Source organism: Thunnus maccoyii, chromosome 2 (genome assembly GCF_910596095.1).
Source record: "Thunnus maccoyii chromosome 2, fThuMac1.1, whole genome shotgun sequence".
Lineage (NCBI taxonomy): Eukaryota > Metazoa > Chordata > Actinopteri > Scombriformes > Scombridae > Thunnus > Thunnus maccoyii.
The window spans coordinates 32,485,211-32,509,901 of record NC_056534.1 but is presented as its reverse complement, the minus strand read 5'-3'; the positions used below and the strand labels follow the sequence as shown (position 1 = coordinate 32,509,901).

Genomic DNA, 24,691 nt, shown 5'->3' with positions numbered 1-24,691 from the left:
AAAAACCTGGCCCAATTCCCAGACAAATTATTTTACAGTTTAAACACAAAAAAAAAATGCTTTGTTTTTTTTTTTTCAAAGGTACAAAATAAAAAGATATGAATAATATAATGCAATTGTACATTTTCTTTAAAAAAAAGAAACGAGAAAGGCATGAAACCATACCAAAACAAACCAAAAATAAATTGAGTATTGAGCACATTTGGTCTCAACCAAAAAATATATTCTTTTTGATTTAAATTTCATTTAAGAAGCAACTTGCAAATCCCTCAACATCTTAAGGAAGAAACACCCATTACTCGGGTTTAGGAAACAATTACATTCCCTAGAAGTGTTGACTTATTTTTTTTTTTTCCCCCTTGACCAAATTTTTTTTTCTTTTTACAACAGTTGAAACTTTTTACATGTCAGTACAAAAAAACTTTCTCAGCCTTAGAAAGAACAAACAAAGCCCTCTAACGGGATAAAGAGTCTGGGGGGAACTTGGAAGAGGTGTGGGAGGATGGGTCCCTGGGAGAGAGATTGTGTTCTTTAGTTCCCAGCAGAAATGCTACAATCCCTCCACAAACTTCTCCAGAGTGTCTCCTGTAGCATCTCCCACCATCCCCAAGTCACTGTTCAGCCCCCCTCTGTTGGGTGTATTAAGCTGCGGCAGCATGGCGCTCTGTTCTGGTGTCCCCAAGTGGTGGGGGGAACCCGAGTGGGGTGGAGGTGGGTGCTGCGGCGAGGGCTGTGGCTGGTTCTGGACCTGCGGTGAGGGACTGGAATGTGGCGTCTGCTGTGGCTGCTGCGAGGGTGGACAAGGGGACTGAACTGGTGCGGGGGAACGGACCTGGTTGCTGAGGGTGTTGGCTAGTGCAGGCTGGCCAGGGAGGTGGGCTCCACCCTGGGGCTGGCCGGCCAGCAGGTGGGTCTGGGGGCTCATGGGGCTGGGCTGGGCAGGAGAGCCCATTTGCTGCTTGAGGACGGCCTGCTGCTGCTGCTGGGGAAGTTGCTGCTGTTGCTGTTGTAGCATTCGTTGGTGCAGTAAGTTCTGGGTTGAGTCCATCCCCATGCCAGGCTGGGCCATCTGAGCCATGGGTGCCTGCATGGCTATCTGCTGCTGCTGTTGCTGCATGCGGAGCTGGGAGTACGAAGCTGCTGTTCCCTGCGCCTGAGCAGGGAACTGGCCTGGGTGGCCCTGAGGCATCACTCCCTGTTGTTGCTGCTGCTGTTGCTGCTGCTGTTGTTGTCTTAAGAGCTGCCGACGGTAGAGCTCCTGGATCTGTTGGCTGGGGTTGTGTGCTGCGTTCATCAGCTGCCCTTGAGCCCCTAATGCGGCCATGCCCTGAGCAGGAGGCTGCTGGGGCTGTTGAGGGGGCATCCCCGGCCTCTGCACCGCCCCTCCTGGCATGGCCATGGCCTGCATTGTTTGCATACCAGGTGGCTGTTGCTGACCTGCCTGCTGCTGCTGCTGTTGTGGCTGGTTGGCATGGTACTTGGCTGTTCGCTGTTTGATAAAAGCAGCCATTAGCTGAGGGTTTGATTTGAGGATGTTGAGGACTTGCTGCTGCTGCTGGGGCGAGCTGGGAGACTTGAGGGTACGCAGAAGGTCCTGGAGGGCGTTGGGTGCTATAGCACCGGGTCTCTGTGGTGTCTGTGGACGCGCACCAGGCTGCTGTGGTATCAGCATCCTCTGGGCCGGCTGAGGTTGCTGCCCCGGGGGCATCATGGCTCGCTGCATGGTCATGGCCTGCTGTGAGGTCTGGCCTGGGACGAGGCCTGGTTGTTGAGTCTGAGCTGCCTGCATTGGCCCTGCAGCTCCAGGCCACTGTCCTGGGGCCATACCAGGTTGCAAGACCTGTGGTCCCCGTGGCCCTGGCACCATCTGCATGGGTGGCTGCATTGGTCCGGTCATGCGCGGCTGTGGCTGCTGGGGGTTCATGGGCAAGCCATTCATGTTGACCCGGTAGTTCTGCTGGTTCTGCTGGGCCTGTGCCATCATCTCGATGTGCCGTGCCATCTTGACAGCAGCAGGAGGAGGCTGCTGCGGTAGCTGCTGAAGTTGCTGGGGTGGCTGGGGAAGAGGGGACTGCTGCTGGTGTAGAGGGGAGGCCTGGGGCCCAGGTTTGCCCTGGGACACCGCTGCTTGAGGCTGGCCATTGCGAGGGGCATTGGGAAAAGTCGGGGACATAACGCCTGCTGAGTTGGGGGTCTGTGGCTGGTTGGAGAGCGGCTGCTGAGGCGTCTGGGGAGTGTTGGGCTGGGCATGGGAATTGGGAGTGCTGGGGGCAGCTGAAGCCGGTGGGGACGGTAGCGGCATGGTTCTGCCTTGCATGGTAGCCATTCTTCTCCTCATCAGCTGAGCCTGTTGGAGCCTGTGCTGCAGCTGCTGCTGGCGTAGCTTGTGCTTGATGTTCAGGCAGAATGGGACGGGACACTTGTTCTCCTGACAGTGCTTTGCATGGTAACAGCATAAAGCAATAAGTTGCTTGCATACAGGGCAACCACCGTTGGTTTTGCGTTTGCAGCCCTTGGTGTGCTGTACCACTCGCTTCATCTTCTGGCAGGACGGCAGAGAGCAGTTGGCATTGCGACACTGACAAGCGTGGACCAGGGACTGGATGCAGCGTTGGATACTCAAGCGCCGGCTCTCCTGTGGGCTCTTGGAGGCTTCTCCACTCTGGCTGTTGTTGTCGTCGTCCAGGCCGAGGCCCCATTTGACCATCTGGTGCTCGTGGCCCTTCGTGTTGTAACAGTTGATGCAAAGATCAAAGTCCTAATAAAAGGGAGAACGACAGGGACACGATGATTAACATGTTTCGAACCAAGTCTGATAAATAGATTTATCAAAAGTTCATCAATATCATTCCAAACAACAATTTAAACACTGACAGATTTCCACTTACGATTATTTTTTTAGCCCAGTTTCAAAAAAAACAACACAGTACAATAGTAGTAACTCACCTCGCACACTGTGCAGTGCCAGCGTGTCTCCACATGGTGCTTACACTCGTTACAAGTGTAGACGAAGCGATCTTGTCCCTGGTTGTGCAGCTCGACCAGCATGCACATGGTGCTCCACTTGCACCTCCTGAGGGAGCTGAACTCCCAGTGTTTATCCCTGGCCAGAGTCAGGAAGGCGTCGCGTCCATCCATCAGGTCACAGGAGAGCATGGGGTCAGGGTCGATGATGGGTGGCAGGGTGTTGACCATTGGAGCCGAGTGGAGGTGGATCACAAAGAACACCTTCAGCAGACCAAGAAAGAAACACAGGAATAATTAGAGAAACGAGTGTGCAAACTGATTCAATGGTGTACTTTCTAGAACACCACAAGTAGTGCAGGATGTATCATTTACTCAACTAGGGGCTTAAAAATGAAACAATACTGTTCAACTTGATTTTGTGGAATCTTTGTGATCATTTTCTTTTTCAAAATTTGTTGTTTTAGAAGAAATGTTGCTATACTTGAAACTATTGCCCATTATCCTCCATTTAACACACACACACACACACACACATACATTCATTAAATAACTGTTCACAAAAAAACTTTATAAAAACAAAACAAGTCTGACCTCTTTGTGCTTCTCCATGGTGGCATAAAGCTTCTGGGACAGATCATTAGCTACATTCGGCATCCCAGGCTTCTTCTTATTGGCTCGGCTCACGCTGCTCTTGTTTTTATTGGTCTTCTTGTTGTTCTTCTTCTTAGCATTTTTACTGTCACTTGGCGTACCCTGAGGGTGTAATGCAACGGCAGACATTAAAAAAAAAAAACTTGTTTATTTGAGGATTACACAACAATATTAAATAATTAAATTGACTCAAATACCACGTTATCAAACAGGCACAAGAGGTTTTTACCTCAGGAGTTTCAGAGGCAGCCGTGTTCTCCTCTTTCTTCCTTTCCTCCTCCTCTTGCTCCAGCTCCTTGATGCTCTCCTCCAGCACGTTGGGCCAGAAGTCGCCTTCAAAGTAGGGCAGCTCATTGGCGCTGGTCAGGCGGTCCTCTGTTGCCTGTTTAAAGATGTCCTAAGAGGAAGGCAAAAAAACATCTCCCTTTACAAATTAATCAACATTCTGTATGTAATTTTTTCCATTTTTTGTTCTGAATATCAAACCATTCATCCAGAAATGGAGAAAATTTTCCTTTACCTTGTAGTCATGCAGGATCCTCTCTGCAAAGGCCTTGTCTAGCATCTTCCTGTACCACTCCTGCAGCCTCTTTGGCTTGGGGATCTTCTGGTCAGGAGGATGGCAGTGGAAGATGTAGTCGTCCCCTTCGCTGGGCGGACACGCCCAGATGTGGCCCTGGGCATACCTGCCGACACACACATACGCCCAAAGTCACACCAGAGAAATGGTGTAGAGTTGAAAGCCATTACAAAGCTCTGTGCCGAGACTATTCCCTCGTGTTGTAATTGTCGGCTTACCCGAGTTTCTTGACATATTCTAGATAGCCAATGAGGATCTCGTGGTACACTGCTGTTCGTAAAATCCGAGGTTTGAAGAAGTGAATACTGTCAAGGTATGATATGTAGACCCGTCTGCAAAGGTAGAGAGAGGGAATAAGGTCAGTTTCACCCATAAAAAAAAAAAAGCAGCTAAAGTGCTACACGCGATAATTAGTTATTATCATGAAGTTATTAATAGAGGTACAGACCTAGTGTTGGGGAATGGGCACTCGGAGCCGTACTCCTGCACATGCATGCCAAAGAAGCACACATCTACACCGTCAATCTCCTCAAAGGCGAAAAGTGCTTTGGTTCTGTAGGGAAAGGTCTCAGGCATTTCACCCGTGTCCACGAACCTGTCGTCATAAAAGAGAAAACAAATATTAAAAACGTGTCAACAGCATAATGGTGATCTCTAACTCTAATGGGGAAACTACAACATTAATATCATACTCAGACTTAGTGCCACATGTTGGGAGGATCTGCTCTGAATCCCAAAATACTCTTTACTGTTTTGCTTGTAATTACTGGCCTATTAAATCCTGGATATGAAACCTGACCACTGCACACGTTTAACTCTCAACACAGTTGTGGACTGTGCAAAGTTGAAGATTATACGTAATAGTTTCCCTTACTGTATTTGGACAAGGAGTATGCTACCACAAAATTATCTTAAAAATCTAAGAGAAAATGTTCCGTGGGTGTATAATACAGTATATAAAACTAGTTTTAAAAAGCATTTTTACCCTGTTTCATTGACTTCCAGGAAACAAGACCAGCCAGGAGAAGCTGTCTATGTGTCGCTGCCTTTAGCGACAGTCAAAGAGCATAATGGGACTATTCAAGTCAAGTGTCCTCCAGTCAATAAAAAGGAAACAACCTTGAATCGGTCAACCTGAAGATAACAGGTTCTTCTCTAAGGGGCCTCCTCCCTGCAAAGATGGGACGAGGAGCATCGCAGACTTTGATCTTGTGTGATGAACGCGACAAGAACGCTCAACACTCCCCTCTGAGGTACTCAGGGAGGGTGTGCACACCATCTTGTTAAACATGTAGGTCCTACAATCATTCTGAGTGGATATAAAAGCTTCATAGAGGGCGTTCAGCTTCGTAAGGCAGGGACAATAAAAAATAAGCTCAGAACAAGCTGTGCGCGTAGATTTACGAGTCAAAGAGGGCGAGACAGGTATAACACATCTATAACATTATGAACTCCCCGTCTCAGTGGTTGGCTATCTGGTTGCTTGGTTGCTTTGGTCATGAAAAAACATTCGATCAAAAGGTCATTATAAATATTGTCTTTAAGTCCTCCTGTCCTCGGTGACGCTCTCACCTGGCTTTCATGCCTGGTTTGACCTCCACCGTTTTGTCGGAGCTCGCCACCACTCGCACAAACACCTCTCCAGCCTCCGGGTGGTTCTGTCTCTTCAAGTATTTATTCACACGATCCTCTATGTACATTCCCAAACGTGTTGACTGCAGCCCTACAGTGAGCACAAACACACAGGAGACATTTTAGAAAACAGTTAATTCTGTGAACTTTCCAGGATGAAAGAAAAGCAGGGGGGTTACATTAGGTCTCAAACAACCCACAGTAGCCTTCAATCGAAGCAAAAAAAAAAAAGAAAGAAAGAGAAAACCGCTAGATCTGGTGATTTTGACGAAAGCGGAGAGTTTCTCGTGAGACAGAGAGAGCTCGAATCTGTTAGCGCCACATGTCATAAAGGTCACAGGGCAACAAACACCAGAGAAGAATGCCAGTGAAACCACAAGGCAAACAACAAAAAAAAAAAACACACAAGGCCATCACTGCAGGAAAGCCACTGGGAGAGACATATGCAGCCCACATGCAGATGGAGGTGGTTCATATTATTCAATGCTCTTGAGACAAAATTTTGAACACAGTATGAAACACAATCGCGAGAGCTGATTCAAGGACCTGAGATTTAAAAGTGTATGAATAGAGAAGAAGAGTACGAACGTTTTGCAGAAAACTTGTTTTCCTTCCGTGTTTTTCCGCTCTTCTTCAAACAGTTGTCACAGATGAATCTGGAAAGGGAAACAGAAAAGTTACACATTAATATGATATGCATATTCAATTATGCGTATTCACCAATTAAATTATTAGTCAAGCTAGGAAAAGTAGGGGTTAACTTCTTACCCGGATGGCCAAATGACCTCGTAGTGTAAGACGCATATCTGATGCATCTTTCGTCCACAATCTTTACATTCAACGAACCTGAAGGAAAGCAAACATGTACATGAGACTTGAAGACACATTTTAAACATATTAAAAAGTCACAGATCTCTGCAGCGATTTCTGGACACTTTCTTTTGGTTTGCCACTTCTACTGCATCGTCTATCTCCTGTATCCTCTGACCTAGGTGACTTGGCAACATCAAATACTGTCCCTGTTCTCAAAACAGTTGTGCTTGTTTGTATGAATGTTGATATCTTTAACTGCTGAGGCAGCAAACGACACAAACATCTTCATTCCACTTTGTGTTCCTCCGGTCGTTACGCACTTGCAAACCAGCCGATGTAAGTGCGCCTTTGTAGGAGGTTTAAAAAGTAAATCAAGCATTTTTTTTTTTCCACTTCTTTATGACAGTATGAAAGGCATTCACTGTATGTCAAAAGTAGTCAGGGCCTGTGTTCTCTGATGGTTAAAAACTCATTGGACGGAGTTTTAACAGAGTTCCACTCAGCAGGTGGCGCTGCTGAGTTGCCCTGGGGCTTCACTGAAAACCAAGTGATTGATCTGAGAAATCCAGAGAGAAAATATGCGGACTGTGCACCAAAAGCACAAAAACAAAGCCAGATGTGGGTGGCAGAAAAAGAACTTTAAAAGATGTGATCCTGAACACATAAGTAGGAAAAGCAGTAAAATAATTAGAAACAGAAAGGCCATGTATCTCAGTCAGTGTTAGGCTGTCTCGCTTGAACGGGAGCGAGGGTTTGTGTCTACTTACGGTTCAGGGTCGAGTACGTCGTTCTTCTTCCTTTCAAACTGGTCTTTCGATATCATTCTGAAGTGTCCGGGGAAACAAAGGGGAGATGAGAGAAAGGAGTGAGGTAATGAGAAAAATAAAGACACAAAGACAGAGAATGATCCAAATCTAAAAAAAAAAAAAAAAAAAAAAAAAACACACACAGATGCTTTCTTTCTATCTTCAGACCTGGGCTCTGTGTGCTTGTCATTGCTGGTTAAGTCTGTGTGGGAGCCTTGAAGACAATTTACACAATAGATTGCCTTGAAGGTGAATGTGTGAGCATGTGGACTGTTGTTCTGAAGCGCTTCAATAACACATTCATAAAAAGCATTGTGATTCTGACAATTGATTACTCATTCAAGTAATACTTGGTTTGCAACTTTTTTATTTATGTTAATAACTATGTTCTGACGTTTTTGCCATTTTCTGACATTGTATAGGCCAAACAATTAAAGTCCAATACAGCGAAAAGTAGAGAAAACCCTTCCAATGTTCTTCAGCAACACACTAAATGTCTATAAGTGTCTGTTTTGAATCCGACCTAATGGAGATTAAGTGAGAGGGACGTTTGCCTTTGCTGTTCAAAAACTTTATGTACCGGATTTATCAACAGCAGGTTTACTTACGTCTGTGGCTGTGCAGGATCGTCTCCTAGCGTCACGCTCTCCCCCTGGATCTCATTGAAGCACTTCTCACAGAAATGGTACCTACAGGGATACACGATCAACGTTCAGCACATGTAACGCTACACATGCAGCTGATCAAACGACGGTTAAGTGGAGCTCCGTGTGTTCCTTTTCACTGAACTACTACAAACGTGGAATATTGTAATGTTCAGTATTAAGTTACTTGTTTATGTGTGTACGATACAACTTATGGGTTAGTGAAAAAAAAACTGATTCACATAAGAATCATAATTCTGATCATCTAAGAATCTGAATTGATTTAAGAAATATTAAAACATTTTTCTAAATGTTAATTTATAACATGTTGACAGAAAGAAAAAGCTGAAACTCAACTGTGAGGGCAGTGCAGCACCTGGACAGTTTACAGCTCACACATGCTGGAGTTATCTTGTAGCTCATCTCCAAAAAAGTCAAGCAGTTGGGTACATTTGTTTTTAATTAAATTTAATGACTCAATAATAACCTTTGCAAGACGAACGTGAAGTATACTGTGAATACTTTCTATGCCGTCACCCAGAGATTAACATTAGCTAAGTGACAAACTAGACCCACTGCGCGACGCATACAGAGCTTAAACAACGTCAACCAACTCTGGTGAGACCAAGAAAATAACTCAGTTGTGTTTCATCAAAGATTCAGCAGCGTGGACGCTGACGGCTTTCCCCCTGGAGTCAACGGTGCAGCAGAGAGGCTGCTCTCCGCTGCTGGAGACGTGATGTCAATAACAACATGGCAGAGCATCCCCCCCCTCTAATTAATTCATTAATTATTAATGCTGTCAACTATTTAAAATTTAAAAAAAAAGCTGCTGACTGTTAATAACTGCCAGTTATGTTTCATATTACATTGAAGTGAATGCTTTGGCACATATTGTACTGGAGTAAGACTAACAATAGTGCCCCCTTTTCTATTCATTCAATCAAGAATCCCTTTTGGATCGAGAATCAATCCTAAATCGAACTGAACACCAAGAATCAGAACTGAATCTCGAGATTCCCAAAGATTCCCACCCCTGATACGACTGTGCACAAAACAGTGGCTGCCTTTTATGTTTTATAATAGACAGGGAATCCCTGAGCTCCTATTGAGAGTGTAAATGGACTGCACTGCATGAGCCTCACGCTGTCTGTCAGGCTCTGCTGTATCACTACTGCTGCTGCTCTTCCAAGTGCCCAAAGTGTGAGAAAATAGCTGCAGCTACACGGTTCATGCAGGAGGGGGCGCAAGGGAACGTGGTGCAAGCAGTCGTCTGCTGGCTTTCAACAGAGAGGAAAAGGCAATGATGAAAGCTGTTTGTGGCCTTCACCAAAGCGTTATATTTTCATCTGTCGTACAAGAGAGGGGGGGCAGCAACACTGAATTCACTCTGGATAGATGCTGAGTGACAAAAAATAAATAAATCCAACAAACTCATTTGCTGTTTTAAACTGTCTGACGCTCTGTCGGGTTTAACGTCTTTGGAGTGTTTCCCTTTATGTGCCATGCTGGAACCTGGCTGTTAACAAATGTTGTGCCAGGACTGGGAGGCAGAGCTGTTAAATCTTTAGCTGTCAGGATGACACTAGTGCCTGGATCACTGTGGTCCCTGTAGAGCTACAGAGGAACAAATCGCAGGTTGCAGGGAATGGGTAATACACTTCAAATGGCTGCATTTATAGCCCATCAAAAAAGCTTGATAAGCGACTATATGCGTGCAAATGTGTGACTCGTATGAGATGATTCAGTGAGATCAAAATTCCAGCTGGTGCGTTATTTTACACCCGACACACAGTTGAGTTCACGGCAACCCATAATAGATATACACCGACAAACACACACACACACACACACACCTGTTCTGATAACTGTAGTATGTGCCTCCAGTGGGTATGGTGCAGAGCTGCTTGCCATAGCAACAGAGGGTTTGAGGAGAGAACTCGTACTGCAGAAACAAATGAGGTTGGTCAAAACTTTTCAATCATTACAAAAAATTCTTCCTTTCCAGAAAAGAGTGAAACTGTTTTTCTTGAATGTCAGCAGAAGTTAGCGATGTGTCATGGTAACTTTGCAGCCAAAATACACAGTTATTCATCTGAGAGCTAACAGTAATTTATGCTTTTTAATATTCTATAATTCCCAGTTGTCTGCTTGCTCCATCTCACCTTCCTCCCGCAGCAGTAACCCAGGCCCTGCATGACGGGGTCGATCTCTGACTCAAACACCTCGGCCAGCTTGGAGCAGTACTTGTAGACGCGGGAAGTCTTGCGGTTGTACAGCCAGGCGTTGTTGAACATCAGCCAGACGTCGTCGACGTATTGCCAGGGCTCTTGATACTGGCCCGTGTCAAGTTTACGCTTTATTGTGGACAGGTCGATTGGGTTCTTAACGATGTCAAAGTAGTCCTGGAAAGAGATAAGGGTGTTAGTGTCGCAGACTAAATTGCTGATACGGTGCCGCTGAATTATGATAATCAACATTTAACATCTCGCTACTAATACTTGCCAACATATCGATTCAAAGGTTTTGTTTTTAAGAGAAAACATCAGGTGTGCATGTGCATGTGTGCTGCCTACCGGGATGCCCAGAAGCATGGGGTCTACTGGCTGTCTGAAGGGCAGCGACTCAGGATCCTGCCTGTAGAGAGACTCCAGAGTTGGCATCAGAGCCTGGCGCAACTCCTCTGGCTTAAAGACTGGAACGAGGAAAAAGCAAGTTTTAACACATATACAGTAAGAGTAGAGGTAAAATGTTTACTATACATGAAAAAACGGAAGGAAAGACTATTGTGACACATATTCTGCCTCTTCTCTCTATAGTTTTTTCTGTGTTCACCATCAAACGCTACACATTTCTCTTGGAATCTGTCAAATGTATTTATGACAAAATTCAAAACTGGCTTCAAGAAGACTCTGCGTTTTCAGATCTGGATTATGTCACCTGTTTCTAATCATCAAACAGCCAAACAACAAACACAACAACTCGTCAACACCGACACTCATGTTACACGACTGTAATCTCAGTGTCTGACTAATGCTAGCGACATGATGGTGTCTGTTGCGTGCTTGTGCAAGGAGTTTTGATTACTTCTCACTTCAACACACGTTGCTCCTTGTAAATCAGTTTTAACTGACTATCATGATTTGTTGAGGATGTTCTACCAGCCATCGAAGAAGGCTTACGAGAGTCTGGATGTTGTTCAGAGTCGGTGCCAGACTAATAATGTTTTGATAGTAAGTTTTACTGAAACTCAAAATAAGTCATAAGTCACAGTTGGCAAAGCGCGGGTGTATTAACATTACTGGCGATGATGAAAATCGTCTCTGTTTACTGAGCGGATCTTGTTTCTGTCAGTCGCAGATTTCATTCATCCCTTGGCATCAGACTCACTTTTCCTCCGTGACTGAGAGGGAGATGAGGAGGTCGTGCTGTTGGCTCCGCCCTCCTCCTCTTCTTTGGGTTCTGTCTTCATTTCCGGCTTTTTCTCCTCCACTTCCATAGGCTCCGGCTTTTCCTCTGGCTCCTCCTTCTTCACCAAAGTCGAACCAGAGTCGTCTTCAGTCTACAGACAGACAGCAAAAAACTCATTATACCGTGGTCGTGTTTTTTGAACGTAACGCTCAGATGGGTCGGATGACAGTGTGGGGTTTTTTTCCCGTTAAATAAGACTCATAAGGTGAAAAATGTTTTTCCTTCTCATTTAGCTCTGTGTGCTTCTGAGTCATGGTGGGAAGATTGTGTTCTCGTTCTCTTGAACACATCATAAGTTAACAAAATACTAAAATCTGTCTTTAGAAAAGAGCAAGATTTGTTCAGCTGTAACTCTGCCTACTTTACATTCAATCAACAAGAGTCCTGATTGTTTAGAATTACTGAAATGTTTGGTGCTAATGGCAGCTAAGGAACACTGAGCTTACTAGCCAGAAGTAACAATTATACTGTTTACTTTAATTGTTGTTTACATTGTTTAATATAAACAGAATCATGACCGAGGAACACTAATATCAAACATGTTAGTCCAACACTATCAAATACATGGATGGATTATTCAAAATGAAGATGCAAACTTGAGCTACTCAAGCTACACGGGCTTTATTTTATTTAAAAATGTTGGGAGGATGACTCAGCGGAGAGAGAATGCACAAATGAGTTCAAAGCAGCATGAATTAATGAATAAACAGATGAATCAGTTTAAGTGTACTCGAACACATCTCACAGCTTTTCAACCCACCTCCATCTTGGGCTCAGTTTTGCCGCCAGCGGCCTCAAAGTCCTGTTGGTCGTGGTGTGCCTCTGTTTTCACCTCCTGGGCAGGCAGATCGGCGCTGGCGGCTGAGGCCGGTGTGGGCACCCGGTTTTCCAGACTGGCCCCTGGTTGAGCCGACAGCTGAAACACAAGAGGAGGACAGAAGCGGAGAGAGAAAAGATGATACATGAGGTATTTGCAACAGCTTCACTGCCTTTTTTTTTGCATGCAGAGTTGAAAGCTACGACACAGATGAACACCTCCTATATTCATGTCATTCCTCCCTTAAGTTGAAAAGAGATGCAACATTCCCGTTGTGATGGAAACAGTGGTGAAGATGCAGTTATCAGACATAGGGGTGAATGTGGATGGGACGGGTTGGTACATGGCAGTCAGAGGGATGGGAGTTTAACAAGGGGAGGAGTGGTCAGAGTGGAGGACATGCGGAGGGGGCTCAGTCTCACCGGCGTGGTAGGGGGCTGAGGTGGGGGCTGCGTCTGCGCTGCCGCGGGGAGCTCCGCCTGGGTTTGGGGCTGGGTGGGGCAGGGCGGGGTGGCACCCTGGGCCGGGGCGGGGCCAGGGAGGGTAGGGGTGGAGCTGCGACTGGAGGGCTGGGGGTGCGGCAGGTTAGTGACCCCCCCAGCCGTGGAGGCGGAGGAGGCAGCAGGAGGAGGCGTGGAGTGCAAGGGGGTTTGGGAGGAGGCTAGCTGAGGGCCCAGCGAGGGGCCAAGTGCATTCATGGGGAGGTTAGCGCTCTGCTGCTGCTGCTGTTGCTGCTGCTGCTGCTGCTGCTGCTGCTGGAGAGAAGGATACACACAAAGGGAAGGCGAAAACACACACAGACACACACGCACGTGCACACACACAGACACACAGACAGACACACACACACATAAGATAAACAGACAAACATACAGTCATAAGGTCAAACAGACAAACACCACACAGAATTTGGGGTTTACAGAGCACCTTGTGATTGGTATGAGAACAATTTAAGACCAATTAGTGCATCGTATGATTGGTTAAAGTAGAGTTTAGGTCCCCAGCAGCTAGTTGGAATTAGCACAACTTTATTGAACTCTAGGGATAGTATCATCCAAGCTCACTACATCTTCATGTCTCACCTGGGTGACGGCAGCCTGTGCGGGTGGCTGGCCCATGCCGGGCCCCACAGTGACATTCATGGCACCCGTTGCAGCGACGGCAGCAGATCCTGGAGGGAACTGAGTTTGAGCCACAAACTGTCCTTGGCTGGCCGTCTGACCCACCATGTTGCCGCCGCCGTGACCGGCCATCATACCCTGGGCTTGGGGCATCCTGGAGGGTGACATGCCCATCTACAAGGCAAGGAAAAGAAAGTGTTACTGTGAAGCATAGCAACAGTTTCCACTGACGAACCAGAAACATCAGCCACAGCAAAAAGATTTATCACATTAAAGGCAGCAGAATAATAATACAGTGACGGTGTAGGATGAGTTTCTTTCCTCTGAAATAGGCATTTTAAGTCTGTGTGTGTGTGTGATAGTGGGTGGAGAGCTGTGACAAAGTGTTTGTTTTTGTGTGTATGTCAACAATAAGTTCTTGTTTTAGTGGAAAACAAATGGTTCATGGGGATTTCTTTCTTTTCTTTAGGGCCCTGCGTGTTTGGTCTCTTCTAATCTATGTCCTCAAGAAAAAAAGAATGTACATGAATGAAAAAGAAATCAACTTTATTCCTCTGAATCTTGTCCAGTTTTAACTAATGACAGGCCAAGCAGAACAGAATTTCTGAGTGACAGCACAGTTTAGCTTTATTTAATTTGTGATTACAATAATTAACTTTTTTTATTTAATTAATGAATCTGACACATAATCTATTGACTTGTACTGTGAAAATGGCCCATGCCAATGTGAACTATATAGTTTTTATAATCTTTTAATCATTAATCAGACAATTAATCTGAAGATTGATTAACAAAATGTGCCTATATTTCCCAACAAGATCCTAATCAACACACCAGCATGGCTTTTTATTGACCGTTTTTGGCTTATCAAGGGTACGTATGACACAGTTAAAACAATGTAACCATCACAGTCTGTCCACCAGACCACTGATAAGTTACTGGGTTCTTGTAATTCTTAAGTATTTATATCACTTGAAAAATGTAATATCAGTTGCACAAATTAGTGAGGCCGTTATTAACACACATGGAAACAGACCACAATTGGATGTGAGCTCAGTACTTTATATGCCTGAATGTGTGTGTCTCTGTGTGTTTGTGTGGGTTGCCCTCTGCCCTCCTCACCGCTGGGACGGAGCTCATGTTCACTTGCTGTGGGTGGTTCATGGGTGAAGCAGCTCGGGCTCCCATGGGTGTCTGGGATATCTGGGCGTTGGGCAGAGCCATGTGGTTGAACTGGTTGATTCCTGTACAGAAGAGCGGACCACAATGTCCATTAATGGAGACACACACACACGGAGTAGAAGCATGACATCATGCCAAGATAATGATGAGAGTTTACACTTTTTCTCCCCCCCCCCCCAGACCTCCACATAGACTTTCAGTACAAGTAAAAGCTTTACATGTTTCAATTCTCAGTGATGTTGACCTACTGTATAGTTCTGCTTCACCAGATGCACGTAGCAGCAGGTAGCATCTCTCAGCATTGCAAAAACCTTTGTTTCTTCCCTGTACTTGTTTCTTTTATGTCATCTTAGGTGTATGCGTGGGAATAAGTTCTGCTTTTAAAGTTGTTCCTCTTTATTGGTTCATCTTCCACATCTGTATTTCACACAACTTCCGTTATCCTTTTTTCTTATTTCTTTTAGAACTCTTGCTCATCACACTGCTCCTCTTTTGCTTTGTAATGTGAGTTTACCATAAAATGTTTTCTGCATTATGAAATGCAGTTTCATGTTTTGCTCTCTCAGTTGTTTATATTGAATCTCACTACATGATCTGAATCTGGAAATATCATGCGTACCTTGTGAAACCTGCATGCGATTCATGATCTGATTTGGCATGTTGGGCAGAGGAACAGGTCCATCTATACAAAAAAAAGACAGAAAATGAACCAAAAGACATAATTAAGAACCACATAACCAGCTGTAATGAAAAAAACACAAGATTCACTCAAGGCTTCCCCTGCTACTGCTCAGGAGTATTCTCAGCTTCTCACACAACAATACAAAAGATTGAATGAAGCTATTGAATACACAATAAATGCCAGCAGTGGCTGGATATACTGTATGGATAGACAATATAGATAAAATCTTCTTTCATGGCAACTCATTTTATATTATGATGACGACATATAGTGTAATTTAGTAAATTTCCTGGAAATTTAATCGAGAAATCTGTAGATCTTGGTTATAGGCTACAGCTAATCTTTTAAGGGAGACGAATCTTTATCATCTCATATTGGTATAGCATCCAAATCTAACTGGGCAATATGTCAACTCACATAGCTTTACAGCCAAGGATTATTCTTTTCAAAAACCAAGATGTTAATACGTGATACTGCATAAAATATCACTTTATGTGTATCAGAGATATAAAAAATGCTTTTTCCTAGAGTCCAAGATTTTCAAAACTTGTCCTGAATCAAAAACATTCAGAAAAACATTCTTCATTTTTTAAGATTCTTTGACCATTTTTGGGCAGCTGTAAGTGTAGCAGTAGACAGGAAACAAGGGGAGAGAGATGGGTATGACAAGCTGCTGGGCTGGAATTGAACCAGGGACGTTAAGGCATGCGCTACACTCTCGTGAACATTTAGACTCACTCTGTGGCCTGGGGCCTAGGGCACTGGGCTGGGGGAGGCTGGGCTGCTGGGTCCCCTGTGCGGCCATAGGTGCCTGGTTGATGATCTGCTTCTGTAGCCTTGAGCGCCTCTTCTCCTCCAGCTCCTTTTGGATTTTGTAGATTTTTTCAGCCAGGAAGTGATAATACTCATCCTGTACAGAGGGAAGAAGACAGTAAAGTTGATGACAGCAACCAATCTCATCATAAAGGGCATATTTACTGCATGTGGCCCTGATGACATGAGTAATTCAAGTTGGAACACCTACCCGGCTGTTAGCTGACTCGTACATGTCCCCCTCCACTTTTCTGGCGTAGGCCACCAGGTTCTCCATTCGTCTGTCCTTCAAAGCTGCCGGGTCGGGGGTAGGGAATATGGCTTGTACTCTGCCGTGGAAGAAAACGGATTTGCACCCATGAATATCTCACTGGCAACTTCTACTTCTCCAAAACTTCCCTTTAAAAAATCAGGCATTTCAACAAGGCAGGATTATGCGCTTACAGTTTGTGTACGAGGTGATTGCGCAGGTCCTGAGTGACGTGCTCGTGCCAGGATTTCCTGGTGCCTGTGGCAGAGATGGGTGCTGCTGTGGGTAGGTTGCCCATCGAGCCCACAGCTGACCCGTCTGACAGCAGCTGACTGGAGGTGGAAGAGCATGAGGGGGAACAAACAAGGTGAGAGGCTGCATACAGATTTCATATCTCAGTCTTTGACTAGTGTTAAGTTTTATCAGCGACTGCACAAAATCCATAAAAACATAACCATTCAAAATGACTACTTAAGGTCAGTTAATACAAGCCAGAAGTTATCGGTGGAGACTGACTTGTTAGTGTTGAGTGTGTTGGGAAGGGAGTCTGTGTGCAGGTTGGTCTGTTCTGAAGTGGTCACGCCCATTGTCGCACCTCCAAGAGCCATCTGGTTACCTGTAAATACAAAACGCTGTGAGCAAACAGCACCGCCTCGATTTCATAACCAAGCACAGTACATACAACCTGGCTTTGATTGGCTGCCATGGCTACAAGAGCAATCTACACAACAAAAACCATAAAATGGCAGCTTGATAAACTTAACAGAGAAGTTTTCTAAAAGTGCTCAGAAAATACAGGAAGAAAATCAGCCCGTCTGACTTTACCAAGTGCATTGATGGGTCTCATCTGCTGCGGAAGCTGCTGGGCCTGGGCGTTCTGTGCGCCTGCTGTGTTTCCTGGGCCCGGGGCCTGCTGGGTCTGGGCCTGCCCAGTGGCCTGGCTGCTGTAAGGCAGCCCAAGTGCCGCATAAGCTCTCTGCATGGAGCTGGGGTCTATGGGGGCTGAGGTATTGATGGTGGGAGCGCTGGGCTGACCCACACCAACTGAGGACATGGGGTTCTGGAGGCCCGTATTGGGGGAGCTTAGCATGGCTGGGGAGAGAGATGGAGCAGTCGGTCAAAAACACCCAAATACAGTCATACTGAGGATACTGTTAGCAGCTTGTAATGTTGACCATCTTGAAGTACATGCTTACTTTACTGCTGCAGTACATAAACAAAATGCAAACACTGATACTGTGTGCCGAGCCTGATAAATATAAAAAGATCCTGTTTTGGTGAGAACATGGCAAAGACATGGAGTACTTTGACAGGTGATACAAAATACACATGAATTTGCACACTGAGCTCTGGTGAGATGAAGTCATAACATGTCAGCATGACACAGTGGGAACATTAATGTAAGGCTAAACGCTTTAAAAAGTGGGGGCCTGAATACATGCATAAATCCCTTTAGGGGACAAAGCATAAGCTTATTTTTCTGGGTTCAGGCATTGGTCCGGCTAAAAAAAAAAAAAAAAAAAAAAAAACTCTCAGTTTGTGCAAAGACAAAAATCGGAGGAGGCAGAACAAAGAACTACTGGGCTCTGTTTGCGTTGGCAGGAGAGAGCACGAGCCCCGGCGTCATGTTCTTTAACATGAGAGCCAAACAGGGACAGACCAACACTGGAATGCTCTAAGTGATGAAAGCTGCTGAGCAGAGTGGCGAAATAAAGAAAAATATCATAGAAGAAACTAAAAAGGGGAGTTCAAAAGTAACGAAGTAATCCAGAGAAATACCAGAAACTACTGTAAGTAATGGAGAGAAGGATTAAAAAAAAAAAAAAGGTAGGCCATAAAAGAAAACAAACTGTGAACCCATGACAACCATTACATGGAGAGAGAAACAAACAGAACATTAAGAAAAGCAGTTTCAGTATGAGGCAGCGAGAGTGTCAAACTCAGCTCTGTTCTAGTGGGGAGTAGCGGTAAACAGCCCAACAGCCAATAGCTCAGCGGGACATCTCTAGCACACGCTCTGTGTTTCCTCCCTCTCTGCCTCCATCACACTCTTATCCCTCCTGTGTGTCAGATTACAAGCCCAGCAGGACCACACTCTTACTCATCGAGTGCTTTTAGTCATTGTGGAGGAGCAAAATACACACACTTTCTACACACTAACATCTTTGGATGGTTTTTAGAAAAACAACAAGCGGGTGTAATTCTTTCTTAAGACGTCACTATAGACTATTAGTCCATGTGGTATATTACTCAATATACTACAATAAAGACTAAATAACAAGTGAGGTAAAGATCGAGGCTACGGTAAAACGAACCCTAAACCTTGATGTCCTGCTTATTCAATACAGTCAATGGAAGTTTTTCAGCCTTGTGCTGTTATGTGGGGTTAAGCTGAGCAATTTGACAGTGGTTAAGCGACAGCAGGTCAGAGTTTGCTACTTGTACTTACGCTGCTGGGTGCGCTTGTCGCTGGCGTTTTTCAGCGGCAGGCAGACGGGACAGTCGTGTCGTGTGCAATTTTTCCAGTGGGAGATGATCTGTCTGGACGACGCACAGTGAGCCACTGCACAGAGAAGAGACAGAGAGAGCAACAGGGTTTAGTTTCTTCCTGTTGACAGTAGAGCCGTTTTCAGGTACTAAAACTTGCATTTCCACCAGACAAACCAGGGACTTCATTTAGTTACTGTAGGATTATTACACATGTAACAAAGTCCCTGCTCTGCGGTTGTACCTTCGGATGATACAGAAACATTAGTGTAAGTTTGGTTTGGCTGAATGTTGCTGATTGGTCAAACTCACTGACCCAGCTGCGTCTTTTCTACAACATTTCTTGTTGTTTACTGACGTCAAAAACAAAGTTAAGCTTTGTTGTCAGTTTCCAGATTAGGAAAAAAAGAAGAGCCAAAGAGAGAGTGTGTGTGAGATGAGATGAGAGAACAAAGTGAGTGAAGGAGAGAAATAAAGTTTCATTTGTTTTCAGTCTCCTTTTCACTTTCTGCACATCTTTTTATTCATTCTTTACATCCAACTCAAACATCATAGTCACGCACCAGTAAGTATAAAGATCATGACAACTTCTCGCATTGTAATCATGATTTCTCATTATATGAGAACAAGGAAAAAAAAAAAAAACTTAAATGTACATTAGCAAAATGTACAGAGAGTGAGCCAGAAGGACAGTCAGAGAAAGTGAGAGAGACTAGAGAGAAAAAAAAAAAAGAAACTGTCCGCCCAAAACTCAAGATCAGGTTCACCTCGCTGCACTGATTTTCACTCTTGGAAAGCTGTGCATGTGGCTCAGTGGAAAGAGAACCTAGACCCATATTTCCTGCGGTGTGTCTGAACAAACTGAGTCGCTTCATTTCATCTGTGGCCAGGCTAATGTGCTAGCAGCTAATCTGACAAGAAAATCACATGCAGGCTAAAATGAGCTTTGCTAGCTGCCTGGGACTTCCAAGTTCTGCAGCAAACACAGTTACTACATGGCCTCTAGCTTCAAGGGCTATGCACAAATAAACACAATTAAACTTTATTATCTTTGTAACAACGCCAACACTGCTGGCAAAGACTCAAACATAGCAGAGCTATCATTATTGGTGGGTTTTTGTAGATTCAGTATGCAGTGATAAACAAAGATAAGGCCTAAGATTTAGATCCGGAGCCAATCTAAGCAATAGTTTTACCACAGACTCCAGGGTCCCTCAGGTGAAAATAAACGAAGCCAACAGACATCAGTTAAATCTAAAATCTTACGGATGATAACTGTGTGTTGGGGAACAAAATCTCTCTCCTCAGTTATTTTAGTGGCAGTGAGAAGCAGAGGTCCTGAGCGAGAGGAAATGAGCTGGCATGCGGGGAGCAGAGACACAGACTCCTTCACACTTAACACACCTTGGCCTCGGAGCATGTTTGGCTTGAAATTTTGCTTTAAGCATTCAAAGTCCAAAAGCAGTGCAAAAGGACACGGAGCCAAATTTAATTGAGAGTGGCTTGAGGGTCGTTTTTCATAAAAAGCAATGCTGGTGTTGACAGAGGAGAGAAAGGAGCAGGGGGTCTTGGTGTTCAAGAGCAAACAGAAACAGAAAACATCACCGGTCCAGACAAAGAACTGGTGAATGGAGGAGTAGCGGACCGGGCCACAAAGGCGAGTGAGCGAGCGAGCGAGTGAGTGAGCGAGCAGGTAGGAGGTGAATGTTGTGTTTTCTGAACGGATGAATGAATGGAAATCCCCCCCCCGTGCTGTGGATTACACAGGGACACATGGTGTGACCAATGAGGAGTGAAGGGAAACATATGTCCGGCCCTGGTTGTGCTACTGACCTCCCTAGGAGATGAGCGAGGGGATGTACAGAGGAGAGTTTCCTAAGCTGGACACAAGGCTGCACGTTTAATTGGATAAAACTTATATGACGAAACTAAACCTCGCATCCGGCCGTGCTCAGTTCTTTTCTGATGTCATATAGTTGTATTTACGCCCTTTAAAATCATCTATCAATGACAATGCTCTCTATCACACACAACCAATGTGATATTAAATGTGATAAAAAAACACTTCACTGAGATTACATTGCAAGCAAGACGATTTCTCTCTCTATAGTAGATGTTGACTGAACTTTTCATCAGCCGTTTACCCAATTTTTCCAACTTGAAACATTAGAATATTCTGTGTATGTGTGTTACATTCATTAACATCTTCTCTTCCCACTCTCAACACCCACTGCACGCCTGAGTTTCCCATTAGGGGAATCCCTATCTGTGTTGCCATTTTCAAAGTACTTTCTTTGTAATTTCCTAATGAGGTTACAGTGTGTTTTTCATTCCTTGCTTGTCTTAAAAAAAAATGGTCTCACTTCCACATACCGTTTTTCTAAATGTGGCAACTATGAAACCCATCCAAAACTGCGACTAAAAAAAGGTTATATAAACATCAGGGATTCAATGGCAAATTATATTTGTGTTTTCAGTTTGGGTTCATGTTCTAATCATATGTTCCACGTAGTTCTCCAAATCCGTATTTATACTGCACAGCTTTGTTCAGAAAAAACACAACTTTTAAATTTTTAAACACCAAGCACAACATTTGCTTAGACTTTTTTTTTTTTTTAAAGTAGGAAAACTACGTGCCCATTCTTCAGAACAATGTTACTTCTCTTTGAGAAGACATTTACCAGGTGCTTGAACCTCATGTCTCTCTATTACTAAAATGGTCGGTGAAGGAGCTGGGAGCGTGTGTACACTCGACTGAGGTCAATTTATGATTTCTCAGTCAGATTGATAGAATGGTTGCTTTGTTTCTGGCTGTGTGAGATGGAGCATGTGCAACTGCGAACCGTCATATTTTGTCAACACACAGTTTAGAGTCGTACGTGATTGGGAAAGAAAAATATTGGCATAGCACAGCTTGTTGGCCGCTTCATGTTTATTCAATTTTCATGTTTTTTTTTCTTCAGATTTCATCAATTAATTCCTCAATAAATTAAACAATCCAAGACTCAACAGCTTGTGTGCCATGCGAAATAAGCATAACAAGCTTCTGTCCAAAGACAGAACAGTTCTGCCAGTCACAACCACTTCTAGCCTTCATCCAATTACTGTCAATTTTGAAAAATTCAAAGGGGGGTGATTGTGGTAACAGAGTGACATCCGCAATGCTGAAAGGCCGTCACTATTTAAACAAAGCTGGGATTTTCACACCAGATTGACATCCAGAAATCAAGCAGGCCAGGATATATTTGTTTACCCTGTCAAGAGGTTCCAGACAGAATTGTTAAGGCGATGACCTCTGCAGACTTTTAAAACAACTGGACATTATCAATTAGATTTTATTATCTGATTGTTTCAAATGCTACAACTTACCCTGGCAGGACTTGCCGGCCTGGCAGTGGGTCATGTGGTTGAGGACGTTCTTCATGGTGCGGCAGTGGGGCAGGGCGCAGGCCTTCAACTCCCCGTTGGCCTGCTCCCGTCGCTGGCACTTGTGTGCGTGAAGCAGCAGGACCAGCTGCTGCTGGATCAGCTTGCGCTTCTCAGGGTCGGCTGTGGGACCTGCTGAAGGCACTGCCACACCTCCACCGCCGGCCAGGGGCAGCATCGCCTGCTGCTGGGGCTGCTGCTGGAGCTGCTGTATGGGTGATTAAGAAAAAAAGACAGACAAATGTCAGTGTTGTGATGAGTTAAAATAAGGCCTTCAATCTCTTTTTGCTTATGGTGCTGTAACCACAGCAACATATGTAGAGAGGGAAATTCTTGTAAGTGATTTAAAGGACAACTTCACCGATTTTCAAGTTGATTCCTATTGTTTTAATGTGGGAGGTAACTATATATGAACTAGGGCTGTAGTCTGCTGGTCGACTGGTCGATTAGTTGGTCGATATGCTCTCGTCCGACTAAATTCTCATTGGTTGAATAATCTCCGTGTTATTTTCATAAGGAGAAAAGTGCTACATCAATAGCTTTCCAGGATTAATCCATTATTTCCTGCGGCGGGAGGGACAGACTAACAAATTACCTGTCAAAATGGGGGTGTATTCAAAACACCCCCGTTGTTTTCACAACTTTGAACTCGCCCAACCTAATGGAGACTGCTGGGTCTAACTGTACTCAACGTTTACTGAACGTTTACTGAATCTGTGTTTCTCTATAACAATAACAACGAGAACCCCCGCCAGGCCAAAAAAATATTTTTTAATATTTGATATCCGAAATAATATTATATAATATCATCCGAAATAATATTTTAAATCGACAGTGTTTGGGAGTCTTTGTGCAGCGCTGTTCTGGTACGTGAGTCAACCTCTGTCGTTGCCTGGGAAACCACTGGTAGAGTGGCTCTGTTAAGGAGTATGTTTGCGTATCGAGCAGGAAAGAGCGAGGGGCAGAGAAGTGACGGTGGATTCGAGCGGGGCAGAGGAAAAGGGTGGTAATAAGTTGTCAGTCTGGCAGTAAATGTACAGTACAGACTACAGTGTGTCAGTTAATAAATTCTAAAAAGTCACGTCTGTTGTTTCCCCAAATGCTGGAAAAGTAAAGGAGGTTAGCTCCAAAGTTAGCAACAACAGGTTAGCATAACCCGAAGACACAAAACAGAGAAATGTGTGGCTGCCGAGTTTACTGTGCACTCTGTCCCGTCACACCCCCCGCGACTAATCGATTAGTCAAAGATTATGTACGATTTTAGTCCAAGCCAAGATTTTCTTTGGTTGACTGCAGCACTAATATGAACGACATATAACTTTCCTCTATTAAAACATCCCTCTTCATCAAGCTGCATAAAGTCTGCCAGATGATGTGCTGAAGATCAGCCTTGGACTACAAACTACTTTTCATCATTCTTTTGTAGTGGTGCCTTCAAAGACTGTCAAAGTGGGGTCTCCCAAAACACTCTTTCCGCCATGTTGTTTTCTCACTAGCGCTAGGAAAAAGCAGACACTAAAATATCAGCATATTTGGAAGACAACTAGTTCCATGATATGATTTTAGAGACTGCAGACTCAGGTTCTCAGGTTCTTTTTTGTTTTTTTGCCTGTCCATCGGCACCGATGTGCTCTGGCAGCCTTCTGGTTCGTGTGCAGCTGTTGGTAAGTTTGCAATGATCCGCATAACTAACTCCAGTGCACCACTTGTTTTGTGATCCTTGCACACTGGTACGATATAATAAGACTTGATTAGGAAAAACGTTTTCTCAATTAAATTAAGCCTCAGTAAAGAGATACAATGCTGATCACTACTAACTTTGTCTCTGCTAACCAGCCGCTCTCCTGCGTTCTGTAAACACACCATCAGTAGCTTTAGACGGGACTGTGCGCAGTGCATACTGGTTGTTGTAGGATTTACTCCACAGTCTTTTTCTCAGTTTTCTCTAGTCATAGCGCACCAATTTCGAAAATAACTGCATATTTCTACTACATAGCTGTCCTAGTTTCAAGAAATTATCATATTTACAGCGGTGAAATTCCTCTCTAAGATTAGATGATTCTCTACACATATGTAGTAGGCACCAAACGTGCACTAAAACATTATTATATAAATCAACATAAAATACATCAATGACAATCTTGATAAATTAATCTGTTGGATCTGGTCTTTCCTGAAGAGTAAAAAACTAATTAACTGATAAACAGAAGAGAGCATAATTTCTCCGGTCCTAAGAGAATGTCATGTTAAGCTCATATGATCACCAATTAGCCTTATTTGCCATCACACATTTATCATTTATAACTCTATCTGAAGTGGGAAATCAAATGTTCCTGTTCAAATTCTAGG

The 24,691-nt window shown here is 44.3% G+C and overlaps 1 protein-coding gene across 5 annotated transcripts in view; it reads right to left on the bottom strand.

Annotated features, from left to right (window-relative positions):
* Window positions 1-355: 355 nt before the first annotated feature.
* The window catches only part of crebbpa (CREB binding protein a), a 45,298-nt gene continuing 20,962 nt past the window's right edge, over window positions 356-24,691 (bottom strand). Inside the window, exons 4-31 of one of the 5 annotated variants that reach the window (XM_042390724.1) lie at window positions 22,286-22,550; window positions 18,879-18,992; window positions 17,255-17,521; window positions 16,946-17,045; window positions 16,624-16,761; window positions 16,391-16,508; window positions 16,105-16,276; window positions 15,304-15,366; window positions 14,625-14,746; window positions 13,464-13,676; window positions 12,804-13,136; window positions 12,325-12,480; window positions 11,484-11,655; window positions 10,670-10,788; window positions 10,259-10,498; window positions 9,950-10,038; window positions 8,058-8,138; window positions 7,411-7,467; window positions 6,599-6,676; window positions 6,419-6,486; window positions 5,771-5,921; window positions 4,647-4,793; window positions 4,417-4,530; window positions 4,139-4,304; window positions 3,848-4,015; window positions 3,559-3,720; window positions 2,947-3,228; window positions 356-2,758 (exon numbers count right to left, since the gene is read on the bottom strand). In XM_042390724.1, coding sequence (XP_042246658.1) covers window positions 551-2,758; window positions 2,947-3,228; window positions 3,559-3,720; window positions 3,848-4,015; window positions 4,139-4,304; window positions 4,417-4,530; window positions 4,647-4,793; window positions 5,771-5,921; window positions 6,419-6,486; window positions 6,599-6,676; window positions 7,411-7,467; window positions 8,058-8,138; window positions 9,950-10,038; window positions 10,259-10,498; window positions 10,670-10,788; window positions 11,484-11,655; window positions 12,325-12,480; window positions 12,804-13,136; window positions 13,464-13,676; window positions 14,625-14,746; window positions 15,304-15,366; window positions 16,105-16,276; window positions 16,391-16,508; window positions 16,624-16,761; window positions 16,946-17,045; window positions 17,255-17,521; window positions 18,879-18,992; window positions 22,286-22,550 — 6,363 coding nt within the window. In that variant the 3' untranslated portion in view covers window positions 356-550. The remainder of the gene's footprint in view (window positions 2,759-2,946; window positions 3,229-3,558; window positions 3,721-3,847; window positions 4,016-4,138; window positions 4,305-4,416; window positions 4,531-4,646; window positions 4,794-5,770; window positions 5,922-6,418; window positions 6,487-6,598; window positions 6,677-7,410; window positions 7,468-8,057; window positions 8,139-9,949; window positions 10,039-10,258; window positions 10,499-10,669; window positions 10,789-11,483; window positions 11,656-12,324; window positions 12,481-12,803; window positions 13,137-13,463; window positions 13,677-14,624; window positions 14,747-15,303; window positions 15,367-16,104; window positions 16,277-16,390; window positions 16,509-16,623; window positions 16,762-16,945; window positions 17,046-17,254; window positions 17,522-18,878; window positions 18,993-22,285; window positions 22,551-24,691) is intronic. The other 4 variants (XM_042390728.1, XM_042390735.1, XM_042390743.1 and 1 more) reach the window with 4 other exon arrangements.